Source organism: Talpa europaea, assembly GCF_964194135.1.
Source record: "Talpa europaea genome assembly, chromosome: 11".
Taxonomy (NCBI): Eukaryota; Metazoa; Chordata; class Mammalia; order Eulipotyphla; family Talpidae; genus Talpa; species Talpa europaea.
The window spans coordinates 83,406,728-83,429,146 of NC_140078.1; the positions used below are offsets into that span (position 1 = coordinate 83,406,728).

Sequence of the window (22,419 nt, forward strand, 5' to 3'; positions counted from 1 at the left end):
TGACTCTGATATCCATAGGAGAGGCAAAAACTTAACCAACCAACTGGACTCTATTTGATATCAATCATAAAAGAAGATATAGCTGATTCCTATTATTTACAGTAATTTTATTTGCCAAAATTTCTATGAACACTGAATTAATGAACACTGAATCTTTGCTCCTAGAGTAAATACATCCCACAAGTCTCTGGTTAGCACACTTTCTCCTATTGATTAATATATAGCCGTGATTTATGTGTTTCTCTCTGAAGATATCTTATTTAATAAATACCACTGATGAATTAACATTGAGCTCATGGCCAAAAGGGGGAGAAGTCAGGTCTGAACAAAGCTTATCTTTATTTCTGCCCACATTTTCTCCATAAGGCACATCAAAGGTTTGTTATGATGAGCAACACCAGAGAGCTCTTTAGCACAACACTTAGTGGCCATTTTAAACAGGGATTTGTACCTAAAAGCACAAAGGTATGAAAAATGCAGCTCTAAATAAACCCAGGGAAGGACACTGGCTTACAGTGAAAGAGCTGAAACAAGATGACAGAGTGTCATGTAGTATGTAATTCACCCTTATATGGAAGTGAAAGTTTTGGTTGACTCAAATTTTCCACTGCTCTGCATAACAGAGAATGATGATGATGGTACTTTGAGTGCGACTGTGTGCTACAAATACATTTTTTAAAGTTGTTTAATTTGCAAATATGGAGTTCATACTTAATGAGGACCAATTGTATCTTTTTCAAACTGATCATTTTATGAGTATGAATCACTGGACCCCAAATAGGAAATTTGATCAATGCCATTAGTACTACTATCTGAAATGGTTCAAATTCCTTACTCAGAAAAATCTGGTATCCCTCTTCAAATTGATTAGGTAAGGAAGCTTAAAGATTATGTTAAATCCAGTAAATCAGCAACAATAACATGAGAATGTTTTCTTCTGTCAGAGTTCAGTGCTTTGCAGGACACTAGAAAACAATGCGTGTGAGGAGCCCTTTCCATACCATGAAGGCTGCACATGAACCTTTGGAATCCAAAATTGTTATGATTTTCAAGATAGGTAAGTTAATAAATCATTTTCTTTTATTTTAAAGAAACCATGTCATTGAACGGTTTTCAATAGTAGCTCAGTATTTCCCTTGATATCTGGAAATAGTTAACATTTTTCTTTAAATTTTTTTTTCATCTTCTCCATTCAAGCCCCCCTCTCCTTGCCAACTCCTAGCTTTCATGATTACATGACCTTCAAGAGAAAATTGGCTGCCAATCTGAAAACCAGCTAACATTTCAGTGTTAAATAATGCTTTATGATTTGGAATATGATCTTATAAAAACACTAATGAAACGTGGGCCAACACTAAAATAAATTAATTTCTACTTGCTTTATATTTTATAAAATAAGTCAAAAATTCTTCTGGAAAATTATATTGGCAGCAAATTTTCTTTTAAATAAATGTTACATCATGAAAAATAACTCCCATTTGGTAATAAGTTGGCATGGCATAATATTGGCATGCCTTAAATTTGGAAACCAAGAAATTAAAGATTCTAGTCAAACTGGCTTTCAAGTCAAAACACCCTGAATTGTGTTGATGTTATTACAGCGGTAGTTATAATAATAGCTACCTCACAAACAATTATGGTACACCAGAAACTGTGTGTCCGGTACTTCTCCTTCACAATTTAATTTAATCCTTCGAATCACTAAATATGTGCTTTTACTCATTCTTATTCTACTGATGAGGAAATTGAAACTTAAAGACTAAAAACTTGCCCATTACCATTCAGCTCAGAAGCTGTGGATTTGTGATTTAAATTCTAGAGTTTCTTCCCTTAACCACTAAAGGAAAATGCCTAGTAAAGTATAAAGAGAAGCAAACAAAACAAATAGGGGCACAGCACAAACGTCAGTACATGATTTCTTAAAAATTCAGAATTGTTGTTCTCAATGGGTGCATAGGGAAGGACTTCAGATTTTTTCAGTAATAACCCAATGTTCAAGTTGTTTCTCTAAGCATTATTCTCTCTATGCTACTCAGCATCCAGTGCATAAAAGCCACTACCAGTGAAACAATAAGTTGGAGTTTTCCAACTTTGGCAAGAATTTCTGATTTGTAAGTGCATATAAATCAATTTCTGTTACTTACCCTGAAAAATAAACACACAATCAATCATTCAAACAAACAAATAGTTGTCATTTTCAAATAAGACGAAATGTGAATTGAATTTGTGGCTGCTGTTTGGCTGTTGTTTTTTGCTGATTATTTCATCACTGGTTTTCTTTCTCTACTGTATTTATATGAAACCAGTTACAGTCAGTGATTTTATTACAACCACACTAAACTGTATTCTATTTCATTTTTAATCTCTTTGTTTACAGAGACAGTCTTTGCCATTTTAGGCTCCAAGAGGGTTCGAGTACCCATCAGAGTGTTCACATAGTATCCAGAGTGTCCATTCTCCTGCCACCCACATAGTGGATACTCACTAAGTGCTTATTGACAGACTGGGTGCATTTTGCTCAAGCTGCTGCTTCTTCAACACTGCCTTTAAAAAAATACTCTTGCTAACAAAATTCTCCTCTTAAAAAGAATGTTTCTACTACACCTGTAAGGATAAATCATTGTACAAAAATGAAGAATAATGTAATATATATACATATACGCCCACATATATAAAGACTGTTTTATATATATATATAGAATGTTTTATATATATAAAGAATATATATATATGTGTGCATATATATATACATATATATAATGTTTGTGCAAAATGTAGTCGTATCCTGAGAAAGTAAGAAAGCCAATAGGACACATGGGGACAAGGGTCATCCTTGTATACCACTGTGTTCTTGGGATGCCACATGAAGTATTGGTTATGGAAAGATCAAATGCTTAATGAAAACAAGTGTGCTGACAGCGAGAGTGATGAAGACACTGATCACTGAAATTGATCACTGTGATGCCAAATCTACATGCATTTACCTGCATTCACACAAGCAAACAAGTATTAGGACAAATCTCTCACGGAAAATGTTTATTTATCTAGATTGGAAATACAGGATGTGACTATTGTGCTATTGAGTATGACTTTCTTGCTACTCAGAAATAAAAAATGAAAGTCTTTGTCTCAATCATAAATGGATTGAGCCAGAAAGAGTTATTACTCCTAACGCTTGGAGGCACAGCAGGGAGAAGGCTTGATGTTTGGAATCAGGTTTATCGACTTTGACTGAACTTGGCTAAGGACTGCTTAATAGCATGAGAAAGCCCAATCTCTACATGATCTTTGCTGGTCTTCATTCATTTACTGGTGTTGAAGAGAATTTTTATTAAAAGTAGCTGTAAATGGACAAATGTTATAAAAGTTTACAGCACAGAAGAAATTTTCATCCATCACTGAAAACTATTTCTTTTCAGGATTGAAAAATAGACAAGATGTTATCTGGACTTAGATCATAACAAAATATTTAGTTTAAATTGGCTATGATAAAACTGATAGCCTTAGATTTCATGATTACTTCACTACACAGGAATTTTGGGCATGCATTTTAATGGAATCTACTAATTAAAACAAAATTAAAGTTCTCTATATATGTTTATTACATGTTAAAGAGTTTCACGCTAACATATCCAGGCTAGACCTAGGCATTATACTATGCCAATGTGCACCTTTTAGGATACATTTATGTGAATGGCACAGACCTGGTATCGTGTAGAACATTACTAACTCCTGTCCCCAGAGGACTGTGTCTGGGAAATATTAAAAAATGTACTTAAATAAAATGTCTCTGACATATAATACCTCATCCTCTTTCAATTTAATATATTAAAGTCAGGACTATGTATGAAATTTCAAAGCTTAGCATGTGTAGAATGCACCACCAAAATTTTTCTCTCCAACATTATATAATACTCCTGGGAATTCATGTTGCTTGCTAACAACACTACATTAGTTCTATTAATTCATTTTTATATCTATAATGTGATGGCAAATTTGTTAAATGTTTCTATAGTAAGGAAAAAATATCTTCAGAGCATCAACTAGAGAGAAAACATTTGTTTATTTGTTGCTTTTGAATTGGTAGCAGAAAACTGAAAATAAGATAAAGGAAAAAAGTGTCATTTTACTAATTTTAGTTTTTATAATAAATTTTTGGCATTTTTTTCACTAAGCATCTGAGTACATTATTGAGTTACTTCTTTTGCGATTACCATGTTTCTTATTTGTGTCCATGGCCAAAATATTATTTCTTGGTAATTCAATTCCCAAAACAATTGTTATCCCTGACATTTACTGCCTCAATTTGTATAGGTTTAGGAAGGTTTTATGAATACTAGATAAGAGTTTTGGAGCTTGTGAGAAATGATTTGTTTACAATATTTGTACAATTAAAGGAAATAGCCCAGCATGAAAACTGGGTGAAATGGCATCATTTTCTGTGAATTGAAATTATAACTATGAATTCATATTTGAAAATTATGAAAGAAACCAAAATACTAGTCAAACAAATGTCAACATAAAGCAAATTCAATATCTGAGAGACTGTTATCATAGTGAAAGCATCTATCATTTGATTTGATCTAATTGTGTTTATAAGATAGTTGAATGTTTTTTGATCGCCTGTTCTTATTACTTGAGCATAGACTCCACACAAAATTGATGTCTTTGGTAGTTATTGGAAATCTATTTTGTGGAAATCAGGAGGACTAATTTGAAGCATTTCTCGTTCCAGATCAATCATTTGGTGGAGCACTAATGAGAGTAATATGAACATTTATTTGTGTTAAAAAAGAGTATGGGGTCCTTCCTGATGGCACAGGGGTTAACGTCTCAGCACTATGAAACTATCTTCAGCCACTGCAGCATGAGTTCAATCCCAGCCAGGGAGCTGACCCAAACGGTGCAGTAGACCTCTCCTGCCTCACCCGCTGCTCCCCTCAGCAGTGTATTTCAATAGATTCACCTGTTCTCAGTGATTGTGCTGATACCCTCATGCCAGTGGCTATTTACCAGACATATATCGTAATACTTTAACATGCTGCATGGCTCTTCTGGCATTTGGAAGTTGAGTGTCAGGCCATCTTGGCTCAAGTTTCTTTAAGAGAGTGTTTCTCAAAGTGTGGCCTAAGGATACCAGAGGGCTTCTGAGATCCTTAGGAGATCCATAAGGCATAAGATTCTTCCTTTCTCAAAGACATGTCTACATGAAGCTAGATTTTCTTCATATGCATAAACTAAACAGCAAGTCACAGTAGGTTGAATGCTGAAACAGATGTGTCAGTGTGACCATCTTTAATTTAGACATTAAAGTGAATTGCCATAATGTTCAATGGTACTATTCTCAAACAAAATTGTATTTTCTTGAAAAATATAGTTATTTTTCATACAAATGTGATGGTAAATTGTTATTTTTAAATGAGCTAATAATTACAATTTTTAAGAGCATAAAAGAATCTAAAGACCAAAGACTTTGAGAACTGTTGCTTTAAGAAATACAGTAATAAAAACTGTAGAGAATCAGCAAAGACAGTCCAAACAGCCACAATCCCTGATCATTCTGCAGAGATTTGGTTGCCACTTAAGAAATCAGTTAATGACTTTAAAATATCACTGTTTTTCACTTATGCAAAAACATGTCCACAAACTATATTTACATTTTAAATCCATGGTAATTTACACTAATTTATGTATATAAATTTTTCAGTATTAGATTTTTTTGGTAAAGAAATGCATTTCACTATGTTAAGTAAATTTATAAAAATGTCACCCTGAAGAAAACAGCTTTACATAATAAATTAAAATTTTAATTAATTTATTGTCATGCTTATGATAGTTGTAAGATGCTTGCAAATTCTGATTTTTATATCTTAAGCATTTCATCAGAAATCTTTTCATATTATCATTTTCCCCCCTGAATTTCAAGAAATAGAAAGTAACCATTACCCTCCATCTGTGCTATTATCTCAAACTTGGAAGCAGCAGCATTGAAATCACCATCTTTCCTTTCATCAAAGGCAATAATGATTGAAAGGTGTGCAAAACAAACCAACAAATAAGCAAAACAAAATCTAGATGATCTGCTTATAAAGTTAGGATGCCAAAGAGCTACACATTCAATCTAAAGTAGATGAAAATAAAACCACCAACAGCAATGGACTTCAAGGAAAGGTGCAAGCTTCAATCGACACATTAGAAGGCAACAAAAAAATAAACCTCCTTCAAGAACTTGACCCACAAAACTCCCTTGACTACAGTTTCAATTCATACAGTATGGTCAATACCCTAAGCAGAGAATGGAGACTGTGTCCCAGGTGACTACCAGGGCAAAGGTAAACTGTCCTGTAATAATAATGCCTTTGATTATTAGAGAAGAAGCCATATCAGAAGTATGGGAAAGCAACAAAATTATATGTCTTAGAAACAATGAAATATAGGAATTCAAATTACTGGCATATAAAATTTAATTTTAGGGCCCCCTTGATGGCACAAGGGGTTAAGTCTCAGCACTATGAAGCTATCAGCAGCCGCTGCAGCAACAGTGACAAGATTAATGCTAAGTTACATGATTATTTTGAGGCTTTCTGGTTATTGTCTGTGACTCAGAAGTCTCTATACTTGTTGGTTTTAGACTCAACCACTTAAAAAATATATCAAATGAGTCTTTATAGGCTATGCATGTTTGATATGGGGTTGATGTGATATTGAGTACTCTTAGAAATTAGCTGGTTTTACTTCGGAGGGGAGGAAGCAATTTGAAAAGCCACTATCACTAGACTGCATGTCGCAAACCCATAGGTCATTCTCTCCCTTCTGTCTTTGAGCATAATATAAACTGCCTTCCTGAAGTTGAGAGTACTGAAAACTTCTGTCTTTTGTTTATTAGCTTCTGGATCTCAATAGTGATTCTGTTTTTCATGTTTTAAGGTAATGCAATAATGATCACACAGTACTTAAACATAAGTATGCACTTCAAAAGTGGTGTTGAGTCTTGCAAGAAATGCTCGAAAAAGACAACAGTCATAGAAACTGAAAATGGCTAAAGAAAGATTCCAGACACCTTTCTTTCCTAATAACTGTTCTCTCAATACTGAAGGTGTAAAATGGTGCCTTAAGGAGGATGCCTCTTCAATGACAAATGGATGAAGTAGGTGCTTTGAAGAGACATACGGAACAAAGCTCTTGTGAAATTCCGGCCTTGGTACGGAATGGCATTTATTCAACTCATTCAAGCAATTCCATTTTATTGCACAAAGAATAAAACATTTCTTAGAATGACAGACACCTTTTCCTTGTCTTCTCATGACAAAAAATAACCAGAAGGAAACCATTCCCAAGTGACACTGCATCTCCAAGCTTGCTTTTCTACTGTTTTTTTTTTTTTCTTAAGAGAGTAAATGGACAATTAACTGTTCAGAGATTTCTCCTTGTTATGAAAAAGCAAAACCCTATGTGTAGGAACTTTTCTTTCTTTCCCTTGACCAACAGAAAATGCCATGTTTTATACTGACATTCCCATAGGTAGGACACATATCAAATCGTTTCCAATCTTCTGGGCACATGCTTAAATACTTCCATGGCAAGTAGAGCATGTCAAGGGGAAAGTGAAATAAATCCGATTTTTGTTTGCTTTTTTTTTTTTTTTCGAAACACTAACATTCAATTCTCACTATTGATTTCACTGAAAACATTTTCTTCAGTAATCAGCCCCTTATTTTATAACTATTATACAATTGCAGAGACGTATTTTTGTGGGTAAGTGTTTCAGCCAGTACCTTTCAAGTTCCAGTTTGGTTCAAAACAGAAGACTTACTGTGGTACAGACCTGAGGTCAGTGTTGGAGCACTGCACTCCTCAAGTAATTTATCCTGAGCACATGAATACAGGCCTCCTCATTTGAAGCCATTTGGTTTTCCACAGGTCCCGGTTTTACCAGAGCCCAAATGTCTATCTTGCTGCCCTTCTGACAGATATCCGTGCCAAATTTCAAAGCCAGAGTCAGTCAGCACTCACCTCTCCTTCTCTGGGCCAAGGCCTTCCATTCTGGGTATATTTGCTTTGATTCTGTCGCTTCTTTTGTCCTCCATCAGCGAATTTGCACAGTAAAGGCTCACTAGGGGCTGGAAAGATAAGAAACCAATTCGATATTAGAAATCCCCTTCAAAAATAAGTGATTATTTGAGTCCCAGTAGTGCTTTGTAATGCATAGCTTTTGAAGTCTCTTGCTTCTGGAGAGATTATTTGGCCCCCTCTTAGACTCAACTCTGTTGGCTGCTGTTCTAACTAACTGGCTTTCAAAAAAAAAAAAAAAACTGGCAGACCATAAAAGAATATAACCAATATTGTGAAAAATAATCAGCTGAAGCAGAATGTGAACTCGCTTTAGAAGTTAAGAGGCAAGTGTCACTCCTTCCGTTTATGTTACAGACATTCGGAAATGGTGTTTGTGTGTGGATAAATATTTCTTCCTCAAAGCAACTGTGTTCATTGCAGAAACTGTGGATTCTATTTTGGAAGATCTTTAGGCGCTTGTTCATAAAAAGAAAGCTATTTAGCAAATTGCCACCAAATTAGCTTTGTTTTCTCATTAATCGTATCCAATTTCAAAAAAGACTAGAAGTTGATTGTTCACCCAACTTCCTTCACTCTAATAAAATCTACTCAGAATGCTACTGTGAGCAATTATTGGAATGTTAATATGCATATTAAAATTAAATTAGAATATTAAAATATAGCCAAGGGGCATGATCTTAACAAATGAATCATGCACTAGGGGGGAACATGGCATTCCTATGTGGCTTATGTAAACTTATTTCCTAAGAAATTGAAGGATAGACCTCCCCAAGATGTTCAGGATAAGGCTTTCCAAGACATATCACTTTGACATGTGGATTATTTTGAGCTGAGGTCAATGGATACCTAGTAGACTCATCAGAAATTTTTACAACTCCTAAAGGATGAAAATTGGAGATATTATCCAAATTAGAACTTTTACCAGAAATAATCTTTCTGCAAGAGAAAATTTTTCATATGGTAGGGCAAATATCTAGCTATAGATCATCTTGTATCTGATGCAAGTCACCCTCTCCTTCTCTAGTGAGTCCCCTCCAATCTCCTTGAAGTCTTAGGCCACGATCCCAATCTTAGTTCAGGATACATACCGTCCTTCTGCTCCACTGGCTTTAGAATCTATACCCAGGTAGAGTTTTCCTGTGGATGTAATGAAATTTGTTCCTCTCCTGTCTAATTTGATTGTTACTAATCTGATGTAAGTTGATTGCTTGACTAGTTTCTAGTTTGGCTAGAAAACCCAGGATATAAGGGGGAAATGTCCTCTCTGCCCTTACTTCCTCAGTTATAAAGATATATTTCTAAATGATTGGAAAAAAGAAAGCCATATTGGTCTAGCAAACTTGATCAATGCTTTCACTTGACCAGGAGGCTTATTTTTTGTTAGCTGATTGTTTTAATAAACCAAATATCAGTTTGCAAATTTACAGTCTGAAAACCAGTATGAAACTCCTCTTCCTCCCATCCTTGGGGAAATGTGTTTTTCTGAAGATTAATTGTATTAATGATCTTAAAATGCTATCCCCCCTCCCCCCATCCTTGCACTTTCCTCTTACTCTGACTCTTAGCCTGATCCTATAAGCACTGAGGCTTTGTGAATATAGCTATGTGACTAGCTCAGCTTATGCTGGTAGAGAATGAGATACAAAAGAAGATGAGTTGGGCCTCCCTGGTGGCGCAGCGGTTGAGCACTGGGTTGCCAGGCTGCCCGCAGCCTCTGCAGCACAGGTTCAATCCCTGGCTGCTCCCCGGCCACCGAAGGAGGGTCCCACATGGTGCGCAGACCTCTCCTGCCGCCCGCTGCTCCCCTCAGCAGTGTACTTCAGTCCTTCTGCCTGCTCTGCTCCCCGCTCTGGCTCTGGTGAATTCTCTCACCCTCCTGCACTTCTGACTGTACCCAGTGCATGTATAAATAAATAAGTAAATAAGTAAATAAACAAACAAACAAATACATAAATAAATCTTAAAAAAAAAAAAGATGAGTCATCACTAATGTCACAGTCAAGGCCAAACTACATATCCAATGACCAACCATCACCTTCACATGGAAGCAAGCTCAGGTAAGGTCAGTGGGATACATAAATAACCTGCACTTTGAGGTAAGTCAAAGTCATCCTGAAAAAATGCAAATTAAAAAATATTTTTATACCATTAAGATTTATAATTGTCATGCATCATTAATATCTTAATAGGTAACTGACATAGTTTCCTCCAATACTCACTTCTCCCCATTCCTAACCTCAGGTAAGCTTACATTTACTAATATGGGTGATGCTGAAAATTACTATAGAATTCACATGACTTCAAATGATCTCTGCAATCAATACTGGAAGAAGGATACAGGCAAACAGGCATTCAGAAAGAATATTTGAAAATAATATGACTTTAGGGCCTCCCCAGTGGTGCAGCGGGTTGAGCGCTGCGCTGTGAAGCCTCTGCAGCGAGGGTTCAATTCCTGTCTGGCCAGGAAGAAACCCACGTGGGTGACAGACCCCTCCTGCCTTGCCAGCTGCTCCCTTCAGCAGTGTCTTCGTCCCTCTGCCTGTTTTGCTCCCCGCTCTCTCAGGTGAATTCTCTCACCCTCCCGCGCCTCTGACCCATACCCCAGTTCTTGTATAAATAAATAATCTTTTAAAAAAAAGAAAATAATTTGACTTTAAGTGGTAGTAATATTTTATTCAATCCTTTTAGCTTACTCATTATTAAGCAACAGGTTTCTGTTAATTAGTATTGGGGGAAATTACTCAAACAATCGGGGGTTACAACTGCCCAGAAAAATAAAAAATAAAATGCTTTACTTGTCCTATAAAGACAGCAAGTAGGGATATGAAACTCACCCTGGCACATAACATTGTATATAGAAAGCATCCAACAAATATTTTCTCAGTGAGGAGAATTACTTTTCAACTGTCTGCTCTTATCAGCCTCTGACTTTGGTGAAGCCACACAAATCACATAAGGAATGAAACATGAAATATTTGAGGACAGTTTCTACCATCGCATTAGAAATAGTCTAAATTCTTACTCAAGGCGAAAAACCTAAAGTGCAGATGCAATCACTGGATTTCAAAACTACACATTAGAAAATTTCCTGTGAGATTTCAAAAGCTTACCATTATACGTATATAATCATTCTTCACTACATGTTTTTCTCTCTTGTTTTTTAAAGATTCAACATCCACTTATCCATGCAAATGGGATGGCCATGGTAACGTGGGTTTATCACTGAGAGGAGTATAAATTCCACACAAAAGGCAAAGAAGTTTAAAAACACCTCAAATTTTCTGCAGTAGAGTTGTAAATCCTACCCTTTAGGAATTTTTGTAAAATGATTTTCATGATTCATATTTTCCACTGTCTGAAGCAGAATTCTCTTTCTTGTCACCTAAAACTAATTATTTTTAAGGCACATAATAGCCTGGACTATAAATATGACTTCTCTTTAGGTCATTCATGTCTTTATATGAAGAGTATGAGCTAAAGCTAAAGCTCAGACTCTTGGTGTGTTTAATAGTTATGGGCAGTAGTCTGCTTCCTGGATTTGAGTTCTGGTTCCCTGACTTAATAGCTACAGGACACCAGATGCTTAAAAAATGTGATTAATTTTCCCTCATATATAAGATGAATATAGCAGTGTTACTTCCTCAGAGAAATGATGTGAGATTTAAATAAGTTACTATATAGAAAGGACTATTTATATATGACAGATAGATATATGTGCTAACTACAACTACCATTATTGCTTAGCATATCAACATGGGGCCACTGCCATTGAATTTGCAACTAGAGTCCAAGAATGACAAAATTTTTTTTAAAGATTTATTTGTTTATTTATACAAGTACTGGGTATAGTCAGAAGTGCCAGTGGGTGACAGAATTCACCAGAGCCAGAGCAGGGAGCAGAACAGGCAGACTGACGAAGTACACTGCTGAGGGGAGCAGCGGGTGTGTCAGGAGAGTTCTGTGCACCATGTGGGACCCTCTCTGGTGGCTGGGGATCAAACAGGTGCTGCACAGGCTGCAGGCAGCTTCGCAGCCCAGTGCTCAAACTCTGTGCCACTAGTGAGGCCCCAAAAATATATATATATATATTTTTAGAACAGGGAAAATATTTTTTTATGGAGAGAATATGTGTATCCAAAGTGATTCTTGCTGACTACATCTCCTCCCACCCTGAATGGTTTACACGCCTCTCCCCTTTGTAAGTCCATATCTGAAATTTCCTTTTCCAGCTCCACACACACCCTCTCCATTTGATTAGCTCCTAAGCAACCTCCAGAATGCAGCTCAAATGTCACATTTTGAGGAAAACTTCCATGACTTAACCCCATCCCATTGCAGAGTCAAAGTACTACCTAGTGCTCACCTGGCTGACTTTTATAGGTTGAATATTATTTCTGTTTGTGTGGAGTCCTTTCCCAGTAGCAATTCCATTCCAGGTTTGAAGAGGGGAAGTGAGGATAGCAGAGATCAGGATGAAGTTTGTCTATATGTGTGCATATCAGTAATAGCATTTTCCAATAGGAATACATAATTTTTGAAAGTGATTCTATTTCAAGTGTGGTCCAAAGACAAGCTACAATGCTATCCACACCTGGGAGTGAGGTATAAAGGTTGCATCATGGACTCCTTCCCAGATCTACTGAATCAAAATTTGCATTGAGCCAGACCCCCAGATGATTCACGTCCACACTGAAGTTTGAGAAGCACTGACTTGATTATGACTGGCTTCTTAACTGAAGAAGGAATATCTCTTAGATGTTAAACTTGAAGCATCTGAATAATGAAATGATTTCAATGGTATATAAATATTACATTGTCTACAATTTCCTTATTGCTGTAAAATGGTCTCAATTTTGTTTAGTCTCTTTTAGCGGTAGTTAAAATAGAGCCTAAATGAATGAGAGGCCTTTGTGGAAGTAAGACGCTGTTAAAAGCTACAGATTGTAATGTGCTAGAAGACATTATGGTCTATCATGTAAATGGAGAGTGTTTAAAATATAATTATAACAATGCATGGCAATAAAGTTGCCTGGTAATTATGAAGGAGTAATTACTGTTTACTTGCTGAGAAGAGTATCTCTAGTCTTTCAAACTTTGTATTAAACACGAAATACCCAATATGTAAATTGATGAGATAATCTAAAGGCATATAGGATTTGCTATTTTAAGCAAGCAAACAAAACAACAAATATTTTGCTTTGCAAAATTAATGTAAATTTTTTATTTTGATTTTTGTTTAAAACTTAATATGCCTTAGTTTTATGGGTCATTATGAAAGTTTTCTCACGTCAGAGTCTACAAGTAGATATTGGCATAGATTTTAGCTGTCATATATAACAATATCAGAAATTCTGCTGTCAGAGAAGATGGGCATTTTTTATTTGTAATATTCAAATTATTTAAATTATTCTGCTATTTAAATTATATTGTGGTAATGTTATTTTTTTAAAATCTCTATTACTTAACATAAAACCTAAACAAACATTAAAATTCTTATTACACCACCCCCCTTTCATTTTGTTTTTGTTGTTTTGCTACGAGTCCACATTCCTATTTGTAATCCTTAGTTCGCCCGGATTTCTGTTTTGAGTAGTCTCGTTATGCCAAAATAAACAAACAAACAAACAAATAAATAAATAAATATTATTACCTAACTTTTACAGATGAAATTTAGAAAGTCCTCATTTCAAATAAACTATAAAACATTCTTCAGAGGAAAAAAGCAAAGTCATGTTGTAAGAGTTGGGTAGAAAAGTTAGGGTCTCTCTGGTGGTGCAGCAGGTTGAGTGCTGCACTGTGAAGCTGTCCACAGCCTGTGCAGCGTGGGTTCGATTCCCGGCTGGCAAGGGAGAAACCCACATGGCGTGGCAGACCTCTCCGGCCTTGCCCGCTGCTCCCCTCAGCAGTGCCTTCTGTCTTTCTGCCTGTTCTGTCTCTGGTGAATTGTCTCACCCTCCCGCGCTTCTGACTGTGCCCCGGTTCTTGTATAAATAAATAAATTTTAAAAAAAGTGAAGTTAATGACAACAGAACAGTTTATTAGAGGGGAGTTTTTAGAATATTGGGGTGAGAGTAGATAAAAAAGGAACTAAGTTAAGATATGATAAAATTTTGATCTATGTACTACCTTTCAATTTTATTGACATGTAGGTATGAATTCATTTTTATTTAAAAAAATAAAACAAATTTAAAAAAAATCAATTTTTTTCCTGTGATATTCAGGGTGATTTGCACATCAGAAAGATATTTGTACTAATGGATTAAAAAATGATACCAACTGAAAGGTGTTAATCAAATGCAAGAACATTTTTAACATATACATTCATTAAAAAAAAAATAAGCCACTTCAAATCTATTCACTATAGGATACACGTGGCACCATCTTGGGTTTTTTACCTGGTAAGCTGGTCACAATGAATGGCAAAAAAGGACTAAAGAACAATAATAAATTGCAATGGATGCCATGATACAATTATGGATAGGAATTTGGGGAACAAAGAATGACGGCAGCCTTAAGCGCCACAGTTGTGGAATATCCTTGAATTTAGAATCAAATGCAATAGCACACAGAGTTTTTTAAAAATCACAGCTTACATGCAAACTTAATCGCTGACCTCCCTCTCACCCCAGAACATGGAGATCTGATATCATGTGTTAAAAAGATTCTGGCTAAAAATAGTCTTCTATTAAATATTTGCTGAATGATGTGCCTTCCTAGTGTTGCAAGCGGTTAAGTCTCAGCACTATGAGGCTATCCGCAGCCACTATAGTAGGAGTTCAATCCCCAGCCAGGGAGCTGAGCCTCATGGCGCAGCAGAACTCTCCTGTCTTGCCTGCTGTTCCTCCCCTCAGCGGTGTACTTCGGTAGATCTGCCTGTTCTGTCCCCTACTCTGTCTCTGGTGAATCCTCTCACCCCCGCACCTCTAGCCTACACCCCAGCTCTTGTATGCATAAATAAATAAATCTTAAAAAAAAATCAATATTTGCTGAATGAAAATAAGAATGAATGAGATGGACATAGTGATAGGATTTGAAAAACTTCTGAGCACCTGGGACCATATGGACCTGAAAGTGAAAACTGGCAATCTGAAAATAATGAATGTAAACTCCTTTCAACACTTGTTCTAATTCTCTAGTGTCCATAGGCTTCCTGATAAATATCTTATACCTGACCAATAGCCATTGTTTCCTTCCATATGCAGGTAGAAGTTGTCTTTTTGCACTGATTTGTGATAAAGAATAATGACATAAAAATCATACGTAAATGATTTCTAACTAACTGAATGTTGAAACCCATGTCTGCACTTCTCCCAACTTATTCCAAATTTCTTGTTTCTGTTATATACTGGAAAGTTTTGCAGACTAAGTTCTCTGAAGTGTCTGCAAATGATTTTCTACTTTCTCTCCCACAAAGACAATATACATGATAGGATTCCCATGCAGTGTATGTGTGTGTGTGTGTGTGTGTGTGTATTGGTATAGCTAAAAAAAAAGATACAGAGTTAACAAGTCCCAAGTTTACGCCAAAACTTACATGGCAAAAGTAACTTGAAGGTTACCACATAGAATTACTGTACAAGTGACCCTTAACAGCACAATTTTCAACTATGGGGGGTCTACTTATTGGACAATTTTATTATAAAAAAATGACATAAATTTTGGTATCAGTAATGACAGTACTAACTATCAGTACTCCTTGTAAATTTATTTTCTCTTCTTATGATTTTCTTAATATTTTTTCTTTTACTATAAGAATAAATATACATATAATACAGAGCATGTTAAATGATGGTTTATATTAGCAGGAAGATTTCCAGTCAACTAAAGGCTATTAAAAGTTAGATTTTGTGGGAGTCAACAATTATACAAAGAACTTCAGCTGTTTGGAGAGGTGTGCCTCTAGCCTTCACATTATTTAAGAGTCAAATGTATTGGAGTAAGAAAAATGTTGCATATGGCAACTTGGATGATTTGGTTGCATTTCTTTAGAACTCCTGGAATCGTGTTTACCATTTTAATTATGTCTTGTATACCATAGTAAGTGAGATGTGGTTATTTGCATAGCTCTTACCTATAATAAACTTACATTTTCAAGGTCATAAAGACTCTGTCATATGATTCTGACAAACCCTTCATTTTATCAGAAAGGAAAATAAAAACCTAATGAAATGCCAGATAAGTTGTACTAGCAGAACTGTGTTCTTTGGATTTCTAATCAAAAACTCACTCCAACTGCTTACTTGCTACCTTACTATTCAAAGTCAAAGCAAATGAGCTTTAAGCAATTCCTAAGATTGAATTCATAATGCAGGGATGAAGCAAAAGGGCTGAAAATTCATTAAGATATGATTACGGTGGTTCTCAACCCACAGGTGAGAATTAGAAGTGACAAGTAAGCAACTAAAGGGCTCTCCTGAGATTATTTACGTGGCCACTCCAATAACAGTTTGTTATAACAGAATAAACAAATTACACAAGTTATATTTACGAGTGTCAGACACATATTTACCCCTATCATTTAGGCTAAAATGAGGAAAAGAATATAAACTGAGACAGTGGAAATAAATAAAAAGTTAATAACACACTTCAACGAAAGTGTGATTTGCATGTATATTCCCAATTTTATACCTCCGTAATGGATTAAAGCTTAAATTTAGTTTCAAATAAAATTCTGTACTACAGGAAACAGTCTTCCAGGAAAGGAAAATGCCCCAGAGTGGCAATCAAAGCAGAAAACAACTGTTTGCTTAGGAACAAGACAGAGAAAATCGCTTTTTGCTAAATCATATTATGGTCTAAGTAATTCTTTCATGTCCACCTCTCTCAATGTTAAAACATCTCAACATAATCAATATTTAAAATCAGAAACAACTCTTTGATAATGCTTTTCATGTAGATGGTTATTTTTAGAAGAAAAACCAAACCTCACTAAGGGGAATAACATAATGGAGAAAGTTGTTTCAAGTAGACCGGACAGAAAGTGTGAGCTGAAGTTTAGATTTGATCTGTTCTAGGGGAAGGATGACTGAATCATGACCTGTGTTGAATAAAAATAGTATTTAGATCCCAAAAGAAAGTGGAAAGTCCCAGCATTCCCAAGAACTAGCAACTGACTTCCCTGTAACTCACAAAATCAGCTACAGACTGGGGAGCCTCCTGTGGCTGGCAGGCAAGACATGAAGGAAAATATTTCTATGATAAAAGAGTTTCTAAAAATAAGAGGATCTAATTAATTGACCAAGATGGGCCATAGCTGGTATTGTAGTGCTGTAACTTGCCTGGTGGAGTTCTTTGCAGACCATAGGTAATGTCTATAGATTACTGCATACTCTATAAAACATGGTGCTTTTTAATTAGAAAGAGGCACAAAGAAGAAAAATTACAGTAGTTTCGTGACTGTAGGGGGAGAGCAAAAGTGGAAGGACCTTGGCTTCCCACATAAAAGGATTTCAGGCAGCACCTAGGTGGCAAGCCATAGCCTTTATTAGACAGAGAAGCATAGGACACCGTTCAAGGTCAAGGGCAGGCTCAGGAGAATAGAGGTGTGCCTCAGGGCTTTAGAGCAGGAAACTTTTATGCTTCTTTCTTTTAGGGCTGGGTGGAGTTTCTTTAATTATGTACCCCTCACCCCCAATCAAACGCCCTCTCTGATTCCCTGGCCTCCTCGGGACTTCTCCGCCCTTTTCGGGTCTGGTGAGAACTGTGCTGGTGATTCTTGGTTCTGGAGGGGAGGTGATTCTTGGTTCATTGCATGCAGCTGCAAGCTTAATGACACACTAATTGCCTAAAAGTTGTGGGGAAACAAGGGACTGAGCCCACCGCTGTTGTTTCCAACTTTTAAGGACCGTGCTAGATGCCTGTTGGGACCAGCAAGATTTCCATGGGATTCTTTCCTGGAGAGTGCTTGGGCACCATACCTGACAAACCCCTTTTATATTAAAAATGAATAAATATAAATGGAAGAAAGATATGTATAAAACACTAAATGTGAACGAAAGCCTAAAAATATAAAGTTTTTTTTTTTTATCTCAGTGTGGGGAGGGAGAGTTTTTAATCTCTTAATGTGGGAGGTCACGTGGTGGCAAGGAAACTTCAGTGGTGTGTGAGTGACTGTGTAAATTGAGGCATGAAGCTGTACTCCTGAAATTATAGTTACTTAAATGAATGGTAAATTAACACAATTGTATTAAAGTAATAATGAAAGTACCAGCTTTCTTTACAACTCCAGCTTCCTCTTGTGATCTCTTCTAGAAAAATGAATAAATATATTTCTATTAATCCCTCCAGATTTTCTTAAAATTCCAAAGGGATTTTGCTAAGCTGGTTGGTTTTGTTGTTTACCTTAATGATAGATGAAGAACAGGAAATTTCCATATTAGCCCATATCGCTCCTTTGAAAAGCGGCTCAGTGTTGAAACATAATTATGATGTACCATAATTTATAAATGTGCATCAATGGGGAACCAGCTAAATCTAATTAAATTTCCATAATATATTTCCATATATTTCAAAATACATCTCCATGCTCCACTATTATAAACATTCAATTTGGTTGAAGTCAGGAACTGCATCCTATTCACCTTTGTCTAGCATCTACCCTGGTGGCATTATAAAGTGGCTGAGAGTAATAGACTTTTCGTTATCTATTGATCAAATTAGTAAATGCAGACAGATCAACAAAACAACTTAAGATTCCTTAGATTAATGAAATTTTATAGGATTGAATAGGAGGGCACAACCTTTTCCTTTTCTAAGAGAGCACAGAGCCCCGTAATTTTCATATGTATATGTAACTAGCCAGCTTACTAGAAAAAGAAAAAAAAATAATTCAAAATCTTAATTTCAGGTGTAACTCTAAGTTCATGTGAAATTCATGTTAACTGCCCTAGGGAATTACGGAAGAATTTTACAATAAAAACATCAGGATTCTATCCAGTATCCATTTATGATTCTCCACCAAAGCAGCAAACACATATGCACCCCCAAACTGAACTCAAGCTCAGGTCAAGAAAACATATCTCAATTCCCCACATGCTGCTCCTAAGCATATATTTCCTGTGTTAGAGGCTGACAGAATTCCCAAAATGCAGTGAACTGAATTAGTAGAAATAAATATAATTCCAGTTTCAAAGTGAAAGCTGTATATTATACTGCAGGTATCAGTTAACAAAGCTGGAGGCATCAGCTGGGACTAGAACCTCACCTTCAGTTGGTGAAGGATTTACAGGGGCAATAGCTTGAGACTGAGCTTTTTCCAATTCAGGAGTCAAGGTACTAAAATTGCAACAATTTGAAGAGTGCTCTCATGTAGCTTGAATCATTTACTAATCGATACTAAATAAATTTAACCCAGATTCTAGAAACTGAGTTTTACAAAGAGTTGTTAAAGACCATATGTGCTGTAAACATCTATGGATAAATCAATCCAAGTTACCAAGAAAAAATAAATAAGCAATGTGGAAGCTCTGCCTTTAGGGAGGAGCTGAGTGTTAAAACAAAGCATACAATGGCTTTAAAATAGAATATTCATTCTTGCCATAGTAATAACAGATAAAACAGCATAGGGCTAGACTCTGCTATGAGGAGGTTAAAGAACTGTCCTAAACTCATTTCCTTGGATACCAACATTGGTACTGAAAACAAAGGTATTTCATCTAGATTCCCCTTGCCTATAGATCCTCCTAAATGCAAATTTGATCATATTAGCCCCACCCCATTCCTCACAATTGCACTTAAGAGATAAAATTCAAGCTCCTTGGCACAAAGCCCTATTGTGATCTAAATATATAAATCACCATTTCCACTTGCAGTACTGCTCAAAAAGGTCTAAGCCCTTTCACATCTTCTGAGATTTGCTTATTCTGCTCCTTCTCTCTGAGATGGCTTCACTCTTTTCCCACTTAATCACTTCTCTGAGCTCTTCCCATTTCCCAAGTTCCCATAGAGATAACCCACCATTAATTAATTTTTTTAAAGATTTATTTATTTATTTATACAAGCACTGGGTACAGTCAGAAGCGCGGGAAGGCAAGAGAATTCACCAGAGCCAGAGAGGGGAGCAGAGCAGGCAGAAGGGCCGAAGTGCACTGCTGAGGGGAGCAGCGGGCGGCAGGAGAGGTCTGCGCACCATGTGGGACCCTCCTCCGGTGGCCGGGGAGCAGCCGGGGATCGAACCGGTGCCGCAGAGGCTGCGGGCAGCTTCGCAACCCAGCGCTCAACTGCTGCGCCACCAGGGAGGCCCTAATTAATTTTTAATACATTTATTCAATCTGTTCCTTCATCCTTGCCTAAAATTCATTCAAAATTAATTTGAAACACAATGCCATCAAGCAAGAATTATGCTATCCAAGAAAGGCCAGCAATGAAGACAATGGACACAGCTGAAGCCCTAAAAGAATTTTCTTTCTGATAACTAAACAGACATTAAACAAGTAACCAAATAAATCACAGTTCAATTCTACTCTTTTCCTTTATGTGTCTACCATGTGAATGTCTAAGGACATGTACAAAACACTTCATTCCATACATGTTTATGTGCCTTTATGAATTCCAAGGTTTCTTAAATGTAGGATCATTGCATTATTTACTTAGTATGCTTCAAACACAACGTAGTTTATGGAACACAGATTACACAAACACACAATTTTAACAAGTGCATCTTCCGAAAGCACCCCATCCCCCAGGGCAGAAGATACCCTGAAAACTCTTCCATGTCTTGACAACAGCAGCACGCATTCTGATTGTTCTTTCCCCATCCACTGAATAAGCTGACTAAGCCAACACTGCACTTTAATCCCGACAGGAATTGGGTATATCTGTCAAGTTTTGAAAACATTTCTACATAATGGGAGTTTCTAAATTTCCTAATAATTCACTCTGTATATAACAAATCTATAAAGAAGGCTTTCTTATCTAGAGTCATCATGGGAAATTTTTTTCCTATTTCATAAAGATCATTGAAAATTTGGTTAGTCACATTTTGGACATACTTTAAGTAATTACAGTTGGGCAATAGGTTCATTTTTATATAAAAATAATCATAATAAAAAATGTACTTTGCACTGAAGACAGCATAGATTTCCTGAGCATGACAATTAGATCTAAAACACATAGAAGCAGTCACCAACCAGGAATTCAAAGGAGAAAGTCACGTTTGGTTGTTTGATGAAGCTCTTCCAGGTGGAAGAGAGTTAAGGATGATTTATAAGACCCCTTTGCTGATAATGGATTTCATTTTATACCTTAATTTTACTACTTTTTCATTGCAAACCTTGGATCAGCCACTTACATTTCTGGAACTTATAAATTATGGCTGCTCTTTAACTTATGGGTTCATGTGGCTTTACATTCAGCACATAACCCCAAACCTGGCATATAGAAGCATGTAGTAAATATTTGTTGAATCAATGGAAGATTGGTAGTAATTATGTGGCCATTATATGAGAGGGGCAGGGCAATAGCTTTTATTAACCATGAAACACACAAAACAAATGTTAGATATTTATATTGTAGGGGCACATATAAAAAGTATTACTTTGAGAGTCATTTTCCTGGAACTGTGCCTCTCATTTTATTCCCACTGTAGGAATAGTGCAGTCAATTGAAAATAGACCAAAGACTCAGCAGGCATCCCAGTGATGAATTTCAAAAGTGATGAGAGTTCAAAGGGTCTATTTTAGGCTATAAAACTTAAAATGGTAAGAAGGAGAGCTTTTTCTTTGTATAGATTATGGTCTGTTTTACCAGGGTCAACTCTGTGAAGGGACCAAAATAGGCTACATTACTATAAAACACTGTTTTGTTTCACTGGTGTAGACATAGTCCATGCAAGATCTTGTCAAAATTTGTCTAATATTATAAAGGAGAAAATACTACATTCTTTAGATTTTCCACTTTGATGCTCTAAAATAAAGTGAGCTAACAATGAACCAACATTTTTTGTGTTCAATGTAAGAATGAAAGAGATGCTCTTAAATAAAGTTAGTGAACAATGAACCAACATTTGGTTCAATGTAAGAATGAAATGAAACAATCCTCTATTTTTAGTGAACAGCTCCTGTGTTGGTATTGGACATATCACATCATAGTCTTATTTGACTAATACCAAAAAGACTTCAGGGGCCTGGAGTAGAGGTTTTCCAATGGGATGTCTAGAATTCATCACATTGTTGTTCACATGAGAGGCTGGTTCTAAGCAGAAAGTTCATATTGAAAATCAATCATATCTGGTTTCTCATAAAGGGAGCTGGTACTAAAAGGGATGATTTTAGACATTTAGGAGGAAGAATCCTCTCTTTTCTCAAAACATAAGAATACATATATCAAAATATTCTCCTGGTTGGCAAA

The 22,419-nt window shown here is 36.2% G+C and overlaps 1 protein-coding gene across 6 annotated transcripts in view; it reads right to left on the reverse strand.

The window, feature by feature from the left end:
• RBMS3 (RNA binding motif single stranded interacting protein 3) overlaps positions 1-22,419 on the reverse strand; it is a gene marked incomplete at both ends in the record, with an annotated part of 625,037 nt that overhangs the window by 109,055 nt on the left and 493,563 nt on the right. For all 6 annotated transcript variants that reach the window (XM_084247514.1, XM_084247510.1, XM_084247513.1 and 3 more), the window contains one exon: positions 8,014-8,120. In XM_084247514.1, the coding sequence (XP_084103640.1) occupies positions 8,014-8,120 (107 nt within the window). The remainder of the gene's footprint in view (positions 1-8,013; positions 8,121-22,419) is intronic.